This window comes from Pleurodeles waltl, chromosome 4_1, assembly GCF_031143425.1.
Source record: "Pleurodeles waltl isolate 20211129_DDA chromosome 4_1, aPleWal1.hap1.20221129, whole genome shotgun sequence".
Taxonomy (NCBI): Eukaryota; Metazoa; Chordata; class Amphibia; order Caudata; family Salamandridae; genus Pleurodeles; species Pleurodeles waltl.
Genome location: NC_090442.1, coordinates 435,999,033 through 436,017,262, shown reverse-complemented (window position 1 = coordinate 436,017,262; position 18,230 = coordinate 435,999,033). Strand labels below are relative to the sequence as shown.

At 42.9% G+C, this 18,230-nt stretch overlaps 1 protein-coding gene across 8 annotated transcripts in view; it reads left to right on the top strand.

Moving 5' to 3' along the window:
* PCLO (piccolo presynaptic cytomatrix protein) overlaps nt 1-4,880 on the top strand; it is a 1,309,308-nt gene extending 1,304,428 nt beyond the window's left edge. For all 8 annotated transcript variants that reach the window (XM_069228704.1, XM_069228705.1, XM_069228700.1 and 5 more), the window contains one exon: nt 686-4,880. In XM_069228704.1, coding sequence (XP_069084805.1) covers nt 686-826 — 141 coding nt within the window. In that variant the 3' untranslated portion in view covers nt 827-4,880. The remainder of the gene's footprint in view (nt 1-685) is intronic.
* Nucleotides 4,881-18,230: the final 13,350 nt, after the last annotated feature.

Below are 18,230 nucleotides of genomic sequence, written 5' to 3'. Positions count from 1 at the left end.
AAACAGCAAAATCAGAGTCCAGCACACATCATCAACCTGGGAAACAGAGGCAAAAACTTAAGGGAGACCACGCCAAGGATGAAAAGTCTAACAGAGTGACTGCTGACATTGTGTTGGTAATGCTGTGTTTTGAATTCCAGTTGTTCTTGCTCTGATAAAGCTGTTCTAGTTATTCTGTGCTTCACCTGATAAGCACACAGGTCACTTCAAGTGAATTAAAAAATCACACAGTTTTAGTCCTCGAGCACAGGTTTTCTAGTTGTAGCCCTATAGTAGAGCACTGGTATGAAGGGATGGACTTAATTAAGGGATTTTTCATTATATAATCACTTTCTTCGCAAATTTCTAAACTTGCTTACGTAATAGTGTTCACACAGACTTCAGGAACAACAGATTTCATTGCACATACCAAACACTACTATTTGCACTTCAAAGGGAGTTCCTTGTATGCTTGTATTTAGCCAGGACCTTTCTTGGTTAAGTTCATGCTGCTTGTGTGTTTATGAGGTAAGCATGCTTTCTACATAACATGCCATCTATAACAGTGCACCATAAGAAACTTCTGCAGAATGAGCATGTTCTTTTTTTAATGGTGATCATAAGTTAATTACAATTGAACATGAATAAGAATAGAAAATGAGATGAGAAAAAGTGTAATTCTGACTGTTTTTTTTTTTATTTGTAGATTTTGCTCGTGTCCAATGGCGGAAAATTCATGAAAAAAACACTAATTGGAGAAGCCTATATCTGTCTTGATAAAGTGGATCTTAGAAAAAGGATAGTAAACTGGCACAAATTGATGGCTAGCGCCTCCCAATCACATTGAGTGGTGTTGATTTTTGCACAAATCTTAACAAAACTAGCTACTACTTGCCGACATCAAAGATTTTACTTTTATACCATTGTATAGGTAGATATTCAGAGGACTTTGAAATAAGGCAGGAGTGGGCTGCAGAATGCCCCCGAGGTTTGGTTGAAGTGCACTGTACTGAGGTAGTCAGACCATTAGTCTTAACATGACCACATTTCTTATTAGGGGAAGAGCTGTTTGAAATGTGACTTTTTTTCAAATGTCTGCACTGTAAGTAAACATGGAAAGCTTGGAAATGAGTATTGGAGCTGGAGGGCACCTGCAAGAATATGACAGCGTTCTGAAGCTTACTGGTGGCAGTTACATGTGGTTCTAAAACAAATAAAAAAAGACTAATGATTGTGTCATGGTTGTGGCCTTTGCACCATGGGATCTCTACAGTTTCAGAGAACTACGATTGGGCCGTGACACACACAAGTGGCTGCTAATGACTTCCTATAATGGGATAAGCATGTAAGGAGGCATGAGTTTCAGATTCTGAGACGTGTTTCAATGGAAGGACCTTTGTGGCTTCAAAGCTAGTTGCTGAATTGAAGCTGTTACTAATGCACACAGAATTTGGTTTTTCTGTATGACACGCAGAGCTCATCACTGCAGTGGAAAATCCAGAGAAAGCACATACATGATCGTTATATGTAAAGTATTTATACTGTTTATGCTTAGTGCAAAACATAAACATGGTGGCTACAACATAAAAACGCATTAAAAAAAAATCAAACAACAGTTAATTTCTCAGAAATTTTTATCTGAGTGTAACTCTAGGCTTTCATGGAATTTAACCTTCTTCTAAAGTACACTAAGGCACGAAGACCAATGCCATTAATGTTTTAATCATTCCTCTTTTCCAGCTATTGATTGCAATCCTCATGTGGTAGTAAACATTCTAATGCATCACCCTAAACATTAGCCTGCTTTTCCAAACTTTAACAGCCAACAGTGATCTTTTATCTGTACCATCCTTCTGCAACTGACACCTAAGCCTAACAAGTATGTTTAACAAATGTAGATTGATGCATTCTATGAGTGTTCTGCATTTTCTCCTAGTAACTCAGGTGAATGATTGAGGTTATTATGCTTAAACATGTATTTTTTTTATTGTGGAAATGTACTATATGTGGCGTCTTACTTTTTATGCGTAGTGTGATGTTTCTGGCAAAAAAACTCCACAGCAGAGCAAAGACAATAGAAGAAAAACAACAGAATCAAACTGTTAGATTATACATAGTGCAATTTAGTGAAAACATACTTTTATGTTAATCGTTCATAACAATTCCCCCTCCCAGATTGGTGTCATAATTATGTGCACATGATCTGTTTAGAAAGTTTTAGTTAGTATATCAGTTAAATGTTAAATGCAGACCACTGTACTGCTCAGTGACAGATACTGCCATTTTCGATTGGGCTAGGACTTATTTTAAAAAAGGCAAGACTCAAGAATAGTTGCTTTGGGGAAATCCAATAGAAAGCAAATTCTTATGAGTTTCCACACTAACCAAACAATCACTTGTACTTATAATAAACCCCGCACATGTTGACAGGATGAGATCAGATATTTGAGGCAGTATAACAGTCTTCAGCACCTGGTCATTCCGTTCATTAATTTAATGTTACACTATGTATATAGTTTTCATACACATGTAATAGTTTTAACTTTATGTGACTTCATTTGACAGTACAACTCATAACAATGTATGCACTTCTTATCAGGGTACACCCAAAGGCTCCCAAGTGTCATACATAGATATGCATTTTATATATACATAAATATTTTGGAAACAAGTCATATGTCAGTAGTATCGGCAGTCTTTCCTTCCTTAGATTGTTAGCCTCAACGTAACAGTTAAACGGCACCAGCTGGTGGCCAAACTGTCCGGAGTCTCCACTGTGCTCTCAGTAACCATTCTGTGTTTTGTATGAAGCTTCTGAAATGTGCCAACAAATGATTTCTTTTCTCTTGTTACCAAATGCTTATGTTGTACTGGAGTTATTCTATGCAACACTGATGTTTGAATGCACTTCTCATGACTGAAGATGGCGAAATTCGCATTGTGACAAAAATTTTTTTTTTTCTTTATGGAAAGACTGTCTCAGTATTTTTTTCCTGTATATATTCTAGGATACTACATTTTTTTGCCTGTTTTAGAAGTGATGGAGAAGCAGAATCAGTTACCACCTTTGATTGTGTCATAATTGCATTTGATTTATTTTAATGAGTTTAATATTTGAAGTTTTTATTTATTTACTGAAATGTGTAAATTTGTATGCAAAGACGGAATCATATTTATTTTTCTGATTGGTTAGTAGAGATTGAAATGGGAGATCTTTCTTTCAAGGCCTTGTACAGTGGAAACAAATAGAAATGCAAGCAAAAGCACAGTGTGTGAGTGGGTGTGAGTGTGTGTGTGTGGACGAGTCTTTAAAGGTAGCATTGATGGTGTGTACATTGATGTAGACTGCAGCAAATTGTTCTGGCTATCTTTTAGACACTTCTGTATTTATGATGTGTGATCATCACCTGTACACCCCAGAGATTTAAAGGGTCAGTATCCAATCTAGTCTGAGTTATTGCTTGCCTAGCGCCTTGATAATTGCAATAGTTTTAAATGGATCTATTAAAAGGTCCTAACACAAAGTTGTCAATGTGTATTGCACACATTAGTGTATTTTTACAAAGTCTTGCATGAAAATGGAAGTCTATTGAAATGTATACATTTCAATCTGTGTAAATATTTAATGCAACATGAGCCTATTTTTTGTGTAGTTAGAAGCCATTTTGAAAAAGTGTAATACACTGAACTGTGCATTGACGTCTTAGGTGCAGTTAGTAGATGAATACCAATTTGTGCATGCATAAGTGACAGCTTGAATAGTCCCATTGTCACGATTTAGAGTGTGATATTAAAATCTAAAACATTGATCCAATAATTGAGTTCATCCTAAAATTATGTCAGAATGACCAAAATGTTCATAAAATATAGGACATCATTGATGTCATTGAAATTCTTATGTTGGATCCATAAGACAATACTTTTTATTATTTAACTTGCCAAAAAGCAAAATATTTCAGAGAGACTTCCAGTTTAATTTGATACTAAACTTTGTTCTTACCCTAGATGTATTCATTTCTAGTGTTTTGGGTGAAGGATTCATTTACACATTTCCATGATTCGTATGTCAGACCAAAACATAGAAACTGGAGACAGAAGGTAACTTGGCCAACAAAAACAACTTGGCATTACTTAGTGAAGCTAGCAAATGCATAGAATCTGTACCACAGATTGGATACTCTCACTTTAAAATGTTAAATACCATTTAAATATTTTCTTATGTTACATTTCATTGCACTTAGATTCATGCAAAAATATGATGCAGGAAGTATTAGGGAACACATTTGTTTATCATAAGTGATTTACGAGAAAGCAGTTTTATTCTTTCGATACTGTGTATATAAACATCTTTTTTGTATTTCACAAAGGTTATCATGATTTTGTTCCCATTCAGCATTCAGCATGTGAATGTGAATCTTTTCTCAATGTACATTGTGTAGATGTTCAGTGATGTGCCCAGGTGTTCAACCAAATATGGTTGAATGGTGTGTATGCTATCATCCTATCACACATTGTACAATCATCCAACCCATCCAATTCTTTAGGAAAATATAGGAATAATTACCAGGAGTTGTCTTTGAAGAAGTGTAATGTTTCCGCACTGAATGTTGCATGCACTGATGGTGGTTTGTTAACTTAACTTTTGTTTCTTTTTATGATTATGGTTATTTAGCTTCCAATTCCTCTGGGAAAACAAGTTCTCTAAAAGTTGTAAAAACTAAAGCAAAAAAAGTCTATGAATTGTATAGAGAAATGCTTGTAAATCTGTCTCAGTTTTCACTTTATGTAAAAATCCATGTCATGGTTTTGTGATTGTACACAGGATGTTTCTTGAGAACTTATGCAAATTGTGCTGTATAAAGGCTGTTATCCCAGTCTAACTAATAAATATTAAAAATATCTTTATTGCATCAACGTTTGTCCTTTCAAAAAGGTTTGTATCTGGTTAAGCAACACATAACTGACCAAAGGGAATTAGGAACGTTTTTACAATTGTTTATAATGTGACTAAAAATAATTCCAAAAGAAAATGAAATACCTTTATATGTTGCTGGTGCCACATATATTAAAGTCAGGGTCCTTCATTTTGCTAAAAGAAGTAGTATATATTTTAAATTAGCTTTTTAAAACAAAACTGCATTAAAAATAAAATAAACCACAAACTATAAGTATTAGGCTTTGTGGCACAAACAATTTTTAAGAATTCAGTATTGTAGACATCAGTTCCAACTCTGAGCAATCCACCTTACTAGCGAGACTGTAAGTATGACAGTGCCCATTCCTTTAATGGGTGATATTCCATATCAGTCTCAGTTCATTTAACAATAACTCAGAGTGCTTTACCCAAGGGGGTATAGAAAAATGAAAATGTCAGTGATGTATTTGAAAGAGTTTATACATGCTACTTCATGATGTGGAGACACTGAAGTCACTCTCTTCTACTCTAAGGAAAGTTTATGCTTTAATTAGTAAGTTGTATAGAATGTTTTAACACATATTTGTTTATACTTGATCCACAGAATCATCAGCCCTAAAATTTCTTTTCGATTCAAAAAGCAGAATAAACAAAAACATGAAAAAATAAATCAGTGTCAAAATGTATAAGATAGTTGTGAATCATCATTAGCCTAGCTTTTCTAGGTTAGGGCATTCACATGATTCTAAATTAAAGCTTGCACCTTTGTCCTCTGCACCTGCCTCTTTTTCTTAAGGTTAGCTTATTCTTACATTTGACTTGGGATTTCTTTTGTGTGTGTGTGTGTTTGTGCACGCGCGTGCTCCCCCATACTAGAAAATAGAGGAGGACACTCAAATATCACTGTAGAGGGTGAGCGAATGACAAAAGGTCCTACAGGTACACACTATGAACAGCAGGTGCTACAATTCTTTGCTAGCCTGGTGACATTCATAGGCAGAAACAAACTTCAAAATTGTTGCTTTGCTTCATTGCCACTGTAGAGAGGTCAGGAAGGAAAGGCATTCTATATAATGTTTGTCAAAAAAATTGAACACTATAATGTAGAAAGAAGCAGTCAAGAGAGTAGATATGCGATGAAGAGCTGTATAAAGAGAGAGCAGTGGAAGAAGCCACTACTGGGAGATTGCTGAGAGAAACAAATAAGAGAGAGGGTGTGTTACATAACTCGCACTCCCTACTCCGATGGTGCAGGTGGCTCCCACAGCCACTCAGAAATTAGGTTTGATTGTTTTTCTGATATCATGAAGCAACCTGAAACCTGTTGTGTTTTGTGTGCAGGGATCATGCAACAGACTGCCACTGCTCTGCAGAAATGTAAGTACAGAGTATTGTAACTTTTTAGGAAGTCACTTGCTGTTCAGGAAGATAGCCAAGGTCTTTTTAATTCCAGGAGTGGGTGAAGTTGCTGAAGGGCTTGTGGAGGAATGAAAGTAGGACTCAGATTTTGGCTGTGGGCTCTCCCCCATTCACCCTACCTGCTTGGCTAGAATCCAATATCCGAGTCAGACTACAGAGGTGTCCGCCTGCAAAAGGACTTTGGTTGGGTCTCATGCATGTCTCTGTGACGTCTCGCCTCAATTCAACCCAAGCCTGCTACAGCCTTTTTTCTAGGCTGTGATGCCAGTGTCCAGCTTCTGAAAGGATGTGTTGCTTGAAGATTAAAGAAGGAGTCAGATAGCTCCTCCTGCTGGGCTAGCCAGTGTCCTCAGAGGCGAGTTAACTAACAGCTCTTTTCTTTCTGACGATAACATTGATGTTACAAAGGGAGGCATGGCATAACCTGCAGGGGTGTGAGGGCCGTGGGGCCTATACCACAGTTCCATTCATTTCCCCCCTCTCTACTTATAATCACAAGAGGGATAACATCAACCTCAGTAGACCGTGCAAAAAGTGGTGGGCATTTTGGTCACTATGACCCCTGCCAGTTCTGAACAAACAAGGACAACCAGTTACACAATGCATGGCTTTTGGTGATGAAATCAAAGGGGTATCTTATTTCATTGCTTGGTCTGGCTTCTCAGGGTTGGATGTGACTCAAATAAATGCACCTGCATCACCACCAGCCCATAGTTCAGTTGAGAACTACATAACATTGCATTCAGGGTAGATGTGGATCACTCAAACAGCTCTGGTTTGAGGATGTAGAGGGACAAAGTCAGTTTAATATCCTTTGACTCTGGGAGTGATGCTTCTGGCTCAAACTGAAAGTGCTCAGGTATATCAAGGTGGCCATATGGCTCAGAACCCTGGTCTGCATCCATATCACAAGAAGCCTCTGCATGGTGAATATTGCTCTATTTTAATGTAAGTGTTTCCTCCATAATTACTGACGACTGGGCAAGACACCTTTCCCAGTTTCCAAACAATGATAAGTATGTCATAAAGCATACATTTAAGAGACCATGATCACACTGCTTCATGCTGCATTCAATATGCTTATTCCTGGTGTCTTGCCATCCTTTCAAAAATCACTACTGCAAACCCAACCTCCCTCTTTTTCCCTGTTGGTTGCACCACTTTCCATTCTGTGGGCTGCCTCTTCCCCCTCCTCTCTCAACATGCAGTTTCCATCCTCTGCCTTTTTTCCCTCCCTCTTTTCGACTGCCATTATGAGGTACCTGTCTTCTGCGCCTCTACCTCTTTTCTCCATATGGTCTCTCTTCACATAATCCTACTCTCCAGACATTTCTTTCACTTACTCGCTCTCACAAAACATTCAGTCAGATAGTTATTTACTTTATTCTGTCAATTGGGTATAAATGAACAAATAAAACATCAATGTGATAGAAGAAAAAAGAACGCTTCTTACGATACACATCATATTATATTATAATATAATACATAAAACAATTTCAAGAAGCACAATTGGGAGTCATGATGTCGGGGTACATGTGGCGGGGTCCCTAAACATTTTTCAGTCAACAACAACCTCTATTAAGGGCCTGCTATGTTAAAGAAAAAGAAAGTTTGGTCCCCCTCGTCATAAGAAAAATTTGCTAATACAAGAACGTTTAGAAAACCATAACTTGGAGTATCATAAAAAACATATTATAGCATGTCTTAGGATGGCATATAAAAACGTGATGAATAATAGAACCTAATTTAATAACTAAGTATTAAGTCTTATAGAAACAAAAGGTAAAAGATGGGGACCCATGCATTAACTCAATCAGTTGGGCAAGGTCAAATGCAAAAGATAAAATCAAAAAAGATTTCAATTCACGTACAGTAATAAAAAAGACAAGTCGTAAGAGTTCATGTTCATATTCTAAAAAAGAAAGCTAGGCGGATGGCCAAAATGTAAGATCGCAAGGTTTTAACTTTCAAAGGAGGCATACCTCATTCTCATTTTTAAAGCACAACATATGTAACTGGTAAATGAATAGCAAGCCAATTGAGATTCTAGACGCTATAAATACTATAGCCCGTTTTGTGTGAGTCAGATTTCAAGGGACATGAGATTGGGTGTGAGAAACGTAACCTTGGGATGCTATAGTGTAGGAGGCTGGACTGGCTTGTAGTGAGTACCAAGGGGTACTTACACCTTGCACCAGGCCGAGGCATCCCTTATTAGTGTAGAGGGGTGTCTAGCAGCTTAGGCTGATAGAAAATGTAGCTTAGCAGAGCAGCTTAGGCTGAACTAGGAGACGAGTGAAGCTCCTACAGTACCACTAGTGCCATATGCACAATATCATAAGAAAACACAATACACAGATATACTAAAAATAAAGGTACTTTATTTTTATGAGAATATGCCAAAAGTATCTCAGTGAGTACCCTCAGTATGAGGATAGCAAATATACACAAGATATATGTACACAATACCAAAATATGCAGTAATAGCAATAGAAAACAGTGCAAACAATGTATAGTCACAATAGAATGCAATGGGGGCACATAGGGATAGGGGCAACACAAACCATATACTCTAGAAGTGGAATGCGAACCACAAATGGACCCCAAACCTATGTGACCTTGTAGAGGGTCGCTGGGACTGTAAGAAAACAGTGAGGGTTAGAAAAATAGCCCACCCCAAGACCCTGAAAAGTGGGTGCAAAGTGCACCTAAGTTCCCCAAAGAGCACAGAAGTCGTGATAGGGGAATTCTGCCAGAAACAACAACACTAGCAATGCAACAACGATGGATTTCCTGACGAGAGTACCTGTGGAACAAGGGTACCAAGTCCAAGAGTCACGATCAAGTCGGGAGTGGGCAGATGCCCAGGAAATGCCAGCTGTGGGTGCAAAGAAGCTGCCACCGGATGGTAGAAGCTGTGGATTCTGAAAGAACGACAAGGGCTAGAAACTTCCCCTTTGGAGGATGGATGTCCCACGTCGTGAAGAGTCGTGCAGAAGTGTTTCCATGCAGAAAGACCGCCAACAAGCCTTGCTAGCTGCAAAGGTTGCGGTTAGGGTTTTTGGATGCTTCTGTGGCCCAGGAGGGACCAGGATGTCACCAATTGCGTGAGGGGACATAGGGGGCATCCAGCAAGACAAAGAGCCCACTCAGAAGCAAGCAGCACCCGCAGAAGTGCCGGAACAGGCACTACAAAGTGCAGTGAACCGGAGCTCACCCGAAGTTGCACAAGAGGGTCCCACGAAGCCGGAGGACAACTCAGGAGGTCGTGCAATGCAGGTTAGAGTGCCGGGGACCCAGGCTTGGCTGTGCACAAAGGAAATCCTCGAAGAGTGCACAGGAGCCGGAGTAGCTGCAAAACACGCGGTTCCCAGCAATGCAGTCTAGCATGGGGAGGCAAGGACTTACCTCCACCAAACTTGGACTGAAGAGTCACTGGACTGTGGGAGTCACTTGGACAGAGTTGCTGAGTTCAAGGGACCTCGCTCGTCGTGCTGAGAGGAGACCCAGAGGACCGGTGATGCAGTTCTTTGGTGTCTGGGGGAAGATTCCGTCGACCCACAGGAGATTTCTTCGGAGCCTCTAGTGCAGAGAGGAGGCAGACTACCCCCACAGCATGCACCACCAGGAAAACAGTCGAGAAGGCGGCAGGATCAGCGTTACAAGGTCACAGTAGTCGCCTTTGCTACTTTGTTGCAGTTTTGCAGGCTTCCAGCACGGTCAGCAGTCGATTCCTTGGCAGAAGGTGAAGAGAGAGATGCATTCGTTATCTAAGGAATTCCCCCAAAGCAGAGACCCTAAATAGCCAGAAAAGGAGGTTTGGCTGCCTAGGAGAGAGGATAGGCTAGCAACACCTGAAGGAGCCTATCAGAAGGAGTCTCTGACGTCACCTGCTGGCACTGGCCACTCAGAGCAGTCCAGTGTGCCAGCAGCACCTCTGTTTCCAAGATGGCAGAGGTCTGGAGCACACTGGAGGAGCTCTGGGCACCTCCCAGGGGAGGTGCAGGTCAGGGGAGTGGTCACTCCCCTTTCCTTTGTCCAGTTTCGCGCCAGAGCAGGGCTGAGGGATCCCTGAACCGGTGCAGACTGGCTTATGCAGAGATGGGCACCATCTGTGCCCATCAAAGCATTTCCAGAGGCTGGGGGAGGCTACTCCTCCCCAGCCCTGACACCTTTTTCCAAAGGGTAACACCCTCTCTCTGAGGAAGTCCTTTGTTCTGCCTTCCTGGGCCAAGCCTGGCTGGACCCCAGGAAAGCAGAAACCTGTCTGAGGGGTTGGCAGCAGCAGCAGCTGCAGTGAAACCCCGGGAAAGGTAGTTTGGCAGTACTGGGGTCTGTGCTAGAGACCCGGGGAGTCATGGGATTGTCTCCCCAATACCAGGATGGCATTGGGGGGGGGCAATTCCATGATCTTAGACATGTTACATGGCCATGTTTGGAGTTACCATGGTGAAGCTATACATAGGTAGTGACCTATGTATAGTGCACACGTGTAATGGTGACCCCGCACTCAGAAAGTCTGTGGAATTTGCCCTGAACAATGTGGGGGCACCTTGGCTAGTGCCAGGGTGCCCACACACTAAGTAACTTAGCACCCAACCTTTACCAGGTAAAGGTTAGACATATAGGTGACTTATAAGTTACTTAAGTGCAGTGGTAAATGGCTGTGAAATAACGTGGGCGTTATTTCACTCAGGCTGCAGTGGCAGCCCTGTGTAAGAATTGTCAGAGCTCCCTATGGGTGGCAAAAGAAATGCTGCATCCCATAGGGATCTCCTGGAACCCCAATACCCTGGGTACCTCAGTACCATATACTAGGGAATTATAAGGGTGTTCCAGTATGCCAATGTAAATTGGTAAAATTGGTCACTAGCCTGTTAGTGACAATTTGGAAAGAAATGAGAGAGCATAACCACTGAGGTTCTGATTAGCAGAGCCTCAGTGAGACAGTTAGTCATAACACAGGTAACACTTACAGGGCACTGGCTGGCAGGGTCCCAGTGACACATACAACTAAAACAACATATATACAGTGAAATATGGGGGTAACATGCCAGGCAAGATGGTACTTTCCTACACAACCCCCCCACCCCCCCAAACGAAGGACAATAAGACTAGCCATAACCTGATGAGTCTTCATTGTCTAAGTGGAAATATCTGGAGAGTCCATCTGCATTGGAGTGGGTATTCCCAGGTCTATGTTCCACTGTATAATCCATTCCCTGTAGGGATATGGACCACCTCAACAATTTAGGGTTTTCACCTTTCATTTGTTTTAGCCAAAGTAGAGGTTTGTGGTCTGTCTGAACAATGAAGTGAGTGCCAAACAGGTATGGCCTCAACTTCTTCAGTGCCCAGACCACAGCAAAGGTCTCCCTCTCTATGGCAGACCAACGCTTTTCTCTAGGGGTCAACCTCCTGCTGATAAAAGCAACAGGTTGATCCTGGCCCTCAGAATTAAGTTGTGATAAGACTGCCCCTACCCCTAATTCAGATGCATCAGTTTGGACAATGAATTTTTTGGAGTAACAGGGGCTTTTCAGGACAGGTGCAGAGCACATGGCCTGCTTCAGCTCCTCAAAAGCTTTCTGACAGTTTGCTGTCCATAATACCTTCTTAGGCATTTTCTTAGATGTGAGGTCATTAAGAGGGGCTGCAATGGAGCCATAGTTCTTTATGAACCTCCTGTAGTACCCAGTGAGGCCTAAAAAGGCTCTCACCTGAGTCTGAGTTGTAGGGGGAACCCAATCTATAATAGTTTGGATTTTCCCCTGAAGTGGTGCTATCTGTTCCCCACCTACCAGGTGTCCCAGATAAACCACTTTGCCCTGACCTATCTGGCACTTTGAAGCCTTGATAGTGAGGCCTGCCTTCTGCAGGGCCTCCAAAACTTTCCATAGGTGGACCAGGTGATCATCCCAGCTGGAGCTAAAGACAGCTATATCATCTAGATATGCTGCACTAAAAGCTTCCAGCCCTTGCAGGACTGTGTTCACCAACCTTCGAAAAGTGGCAGGTGCATTTTTCAATCCAAAAGGCATTACTGTGAATTGGTAATGGCCTCCAATGGTTGAAAATGCAGTTTTTGCTTTTGCATCCTCTGATAACTTGATCTGCCAATACCCTGCAGTCAAATCAAAGGTGCTTAGATACTTGGCAGATGCCAGTGTATCTATTAGCTCATCTGCCCTGGGTATAGGGTGAGCATCAGTTTTGGTTACCTGGTTGAGACCTCTATAGTCTACACAAAACCGCATTTCCTTCTTTCCATCCTTGGAATGAGGTTTTGGTACAAGTACCACAGGAGAGGCCCATGGACTTTCAGAGTGCTCAACCACTCCCAGTTCAAGCATTTTCTGCACTTCTTGCTTTATGCAGTCTCTGACATGGTCAGGCTGCCTATAGATCTTACTTTTGACAGGCAAGCTGTCTCCAGTATCTATAGTGTGCTCACACCAAGAAGTGGTGCCTGGCACAGTAGAGAAGAGTTCAGAAAACTGACCCAGGAGATTTATACAGTGGTCTTTCTGCTCAGCAGTAAGACAATCTGCCAAAACTACACCTTCCACTAGAGCATCTTGTTCTGTGGAAGAGAAGAGATCAGGGAGAGGGTCACTCTCTTCTTCCTGTCCCTCATCTGTTGCCATGAGCAGGGTGAGATCAGCCCTGTCATAGTAGGGTTTCAGGCGATTGACATGGAGCACCCTAAGGGGACTCCTGGCAGTGCCTAAGTCAACTAAGTAGGTGACTTCACCCTTCTTTTCAACAATTATGTGGGGTCCACTCCATTTGTCTTGGAGTGCTCTTGGGGCCACAGGCTCCAAGACCCACACTTTCTGCCCTGGTTGGTACTGAACCAAAACAGCTTTCTGGTCATGCCATTGCTTTTGGAGCTCTTGGCTGGCCTGAAGGTTTTTACTGGCCTTTTTCATGTACTCAGCCATCCTAGATCTTAGGCCAAGTACATAGTCCACTATGTCTTGCTTTGGAGCTTTTAAAGGTTGTTCCCAACCCTCCTTAACAAGTGTTAGAGGACCTCTTACAGGGTGTCCAAATAGGAGTTCAAAGGGGCTGAAGCCCACTCCTTTTCGGGGTACCTCCCTGTAAGCAAAAAGGAGGCAAGGATATCCCATCTCCTGCGGAGTTTTTCAGGGAGTCCCATTATCATACCTTTGAGAGTTTTGTTAAATCTCTCCACCAGTCCATTTGTTTGTGGATGATAGGGTGTGGTGAACTTGTATGTCACACCACATTCCTTCCACATGGCCTTTAAGTAAGCAGACATGAAATTGCTTCCCCTGTCTGATACCACCTCTTTTGGGAAGCCCACCCTGGAAAAGATTCCCAGGAGGGCCTTTGCCACTGCAGGAGCTGTAGTGGTCCTTAGAGGAATTGCTTCAGGATATCTGGTGGCATGGTCCACTACCACCAAGATAAACCTATTGCCTGAAGCAGTAGGAGGTTCAAGGGGGCCAACTATGTCAACCCCTACCCATTCAAAGGGAACCCCAAGCACAGGCAGTGGAATAAGGGGTGCCTTTGGAGTGCCACCTGTTTTGCCACTGGCTTGACAGGTTTCACAGGACTTACAAAATTCCTTTGTGTCCTCTGACATTCTAGGCCAATGAAACAAGGGTACAAGCCTGTCCCAAGTTATCATTTGCCCCAAATGTCCAGCTAAGGGAATGTCGTGGGCTAGAGTTAGGAGGAACTTTCTGTACTCCTGAGGAATCACCAATCTCCTGGCAGTTCCAGGTCTTGGATCCCTTGCTTCAGTGTACAAAAGGTTATCCTCCCAGTAAACTCTGTGAGAGTCACTGACATCCCCATTTGCTTGTTTGACAGCTTGCTGCCTTAGACCCTCTAGTGGGGGACAGGTATGCTGTGCCACACTCAGCTCCTCCCTGGCAGGCCCCCCTTCACCCAAAAGCTCAGCAGTGTCTGCTTCCAGCTCCTCTGGTGTAGGTTCTGCACAGGGTGGAAATTCTTCTTCCTCAGAAGTTGAATCCACTGTAGAGGGAGGGATAGTAGGTAGTGTTTTACCTTTATTAACCCTAGCTTTAGGGAGCACTTGGTCCATTCTTCCAGGATCCAAGTCACCCTGTCCTTTTTGCTTTTTGGCCTGAGCCCTGGTTAAAGCAAAAATATGCCCTGGAATGCCCAGCATTGCTGCATGATCTCCAACTCCACTTCTGCCCAAGCTGATGTCTCTAAATCGTTCCCTAGTAGACAGTCTACAGGTAAATCTGAGGCAACCACAACTTTCTTTGGACCAGTAACCCCCCCCCCCCAGTTGAGATTCACAACAGCAATGGGGTGGCTAAGATTATTGTTATGAGCATCGGTTACTTGGTACTGGTGACCAAGTAGGTGTTGTTCAGGGTGGACCAGTTTCTCTATTACCATGGTAACACTGGCACCTGTGTCCCTGTAGGCCTGAACCTCAACACCATTTATTAGGGGTAGTTGCTTGTACTTATCCATGTTAAGGGGACAAGCAACCAAGGTGGCTAAATCAATAGCCCCCTCAGAGACTAACACAGCCTCTGTGGTCTCCCTAATCAGACCAACCCCAACTAAGTTACCAAAAGTGAGCCCAGCTACTCCCTTGGATTGGCTATTAGTAGGTTTGCTCCCACCACCACTGCTATTACTAGGGGCACTAGGTGTAGCAGCAGGGGTTGTAGTGGTAGGAGGCTTGGTGCTTTTCTTTGGACAACTAGGATCTGTTGTCCAATGGCCTTTTATTTTACATAAATAGCACCATGGTTTCTTTTCTTTGTTTTGATTTGAAGAGGATTTGGGCCCACCACCCCCACCAGAGTGTTTTTGTGGGCCAGATGAAGACTCATTTTTAGATTTGTCCCCACCCTTGTCAGAAGACTTACCATCCTTCTTCTTGCCATCCTTGTCACCCCCTGTATGAACTTTTCTGTTCACCCTTGTTCTGACCCATTTGTCTGCCTTCTTTCCCAATTCTTGGAGAGAGGTCAGATCAGAGTCTACCAGGTACTGATGTAACAAATCAGACACACAATTATTAAGAATATGCTCTCTCAGGATTAAGTTATACAGGCTTTCATAGTCAGAAACTTTACTGCCATGTAACCACCCCTCCAAGGCCTTCACTGAATGGTCAACAAAGTCTACCTAGTCTTGTGAAGACTCCTTTTTGGTTTCTCTGAACTTCATCCTGTACTGTTCAGTGGTTAAGCCATAACCATATAGGAGTGCATTCTTAAGAAATGTAAAATTATTGACATCACTTTCCTTCACAGTAAGGAGCCTATCCCTACCCTTTCCACTGAAAGATAGCCATAGGATAGCAGCCCACTGCCTTTGAGGGACCTCCTGTACAACACAGGCCCTCTCAAGTGCAGCAAACCACTTGTTAATGTCATCCCCCTCCTTGTAAGGGGGAACTATCTTGTGCAGATTCCTAGAATCATGCTCTTTTGCAGGATGACTATTTGGAATACTGCTGCTGCCACCATGGGGTCCTAACCCCAACCTCTTCCTTTCTTTTTCTAAATCAAAGGACTGCCTATCTAAATCCAGCTGTTGCTTCTTGAGCTTCAGCCTGGATTGTTCCACTCTCAATCTATTGAGCTCCCTTTCTAACACTCTGTCATCAGAGTGGGTGGGTTGGGCATGCCTTGAAACAGAAGAATGGTGTGAATGAACAGAGGGAGACCTGGCCCTAACAGATGGCACTCTAACATTCTGGCCTACAGAAGTAACACTTCTACTGTGATGAGAAACAACACTATTACTGTGATGTGAATTCAAATCAGTACCAGCTATGCTAGGGGGCCTGCTAAGGGGCAGGTTGGAAAGATTCCCTCCCAAATCTTTTGCTAGGGGTGCCCCAGAATCAGAGTTGGAACCATCAGCTCATTTCTCACCAGAAGTGCCAACTAAGGTCTTATCTTGTTCAATGAGCATATTAACCAACAGTTGTCTTGAGGGATTCTTCCCTACCCCTAAACCTCTATCAACACAGAGACTCCTTGCTTCCTTCCAGCTAAGGTTGTCATGAGCTATGCTGGACAGATCAAGAGTTTGGCCTGTACCAGACATGATAGAAAAGGTTTAAGGGACAGAAAAAGAAAGAAAAAAGTTTCAGAACTTTTTAAAGAACAGAAAAAAAACTTTTAAAACTTTTTAAGAACTTTTTGAAAGTTTAGAGGTACTTTTCAGCACTTAACAAAGAAGTGAGAGAAGAAATGCAAAAATTTTTGGTTAGGTGTACATACACTGAACTTGTTTTGTATATTTTTCTCTTATGAAAAGTACAATGACAAAAGTGGTAAGTACCGCTGCACAACCAATGTAGGAGGCTGGACTGGCTTGTAGTGAGTACCAAGGGGTACTTACACCTTGCACCAGGCCCAGGTATCCCTTATTAGTGTAGAGGGGTGTCTAGCAGCTTAGGCTGATAGAAAAGGTAGCTTAGCAGAGCAGCTTAGGCTGAACTAGGAGACGAGTGAAGCTCCTACAGTACCACTAGTGTCATATGCACAATATCATAAGAAAACACAATACACAGATATACTAAAAATAAAGGTACTTTATTTTTATGAGAATATGCCAAAAGTATCTCAGTGAGTACCCTCAGTATGAGGATAGCAAATATACACAAGATATATGTACACAATACTAAAATATGCAGTAATAGCAATAGAAAACAGTGCAAACAATGTATAGTCACAATAGAATGCAATGGGGGCACATATGGATAGGGGCAACACAAACCATATACTCTAGAAGTGGAATGCGAACCACGAATGGACCCCAAACCTATGTGACCTTGTAGAGGGTCGCTGAGACTGTAAGAAAACAGTGAGGGTTAGAAAAATAGCCCACCCCAAGACCCTGAAAAGTGGGTGCAAAGTGCACCTAAGTTCCCCAAAGAGCATAGAAGTCGTGATAGGAGAATTCTGCCAAAAACAACAACACTAGCAATGCAACAACGATGGATTTCCTGACGAGAGTACCTGTGGAACAAGGGGACCAAGTCCAAGAGTCACGATCAAGTCGGGAGTGGGCAGATGCCCAGGAAATGCCAGCTGTGGGTGCAAAGAAGCTGCCACTGGATGGTAGAAGCTGTGGATTCTGCAAGAACGACAAGGGCTAGAAACTTTCCCTTTGGAGGATGGATGTCCCACGTCGTGAAGAGTCGTGCAGAAGTGTTTCCGTGCAGAAAGACCGCCAACAAGCCTTGCTAGCTGCAAAGGTCGCGTTTAGGGTTTTTGGATGCTGCTGTGGCCCAGGAGGGACCAGGATGTCACCAATTGCGTGAGGGGACAGAGGGGGCGTCCAGCAAGATAAAGAGCCCACTCAGAAGCAAGCAGCACCCACAGAAGTGCCGGAACAGGCACTACAAATTGGAGTGAACTGGAGCTCACCCGAAGTTGCACAAGAGGGTCCCACGAAGCCGGAGGACAACTCAGGAGGTCGTGCAATGCAGGTTAGAGTGCCGGGGACCCAGGCTTGGCTATGCACAAAGGAAATCCTCGAAGAGTGCACAGGAGCCGGAGTAGCTGCAAAACACGTGGTTCCCGGCAATGCAGTCTAGCATGGGGAGGCAAGGACTTACCTCCACCAAACTTGGACTGAAGAGTCACTGGACTGTGGGAGTCACTTGGACAGAGTTGCTGAGTTCAAGGGACCTCGCTCGTCGTGCTGAGAGGAGACCCAGAGGACCGGTGATGCAGTTCTTTGGTGCCTGCGGTTGCAGGGGGAAGATTACGTCGACCCACGGGAGATTTCTTCGGAGCTTCTAGTGCAGGAAGGAGGCAGACTACCCCCACAGCATGCACCACCAGGAAAACAGTCAAGAAGGCGGCAGGATCAGCGTTACAAGGTCGCAGTAGTCGTCTTCGCTACTTTGTTGCAGTTTTGCAGGCTTCCAGCA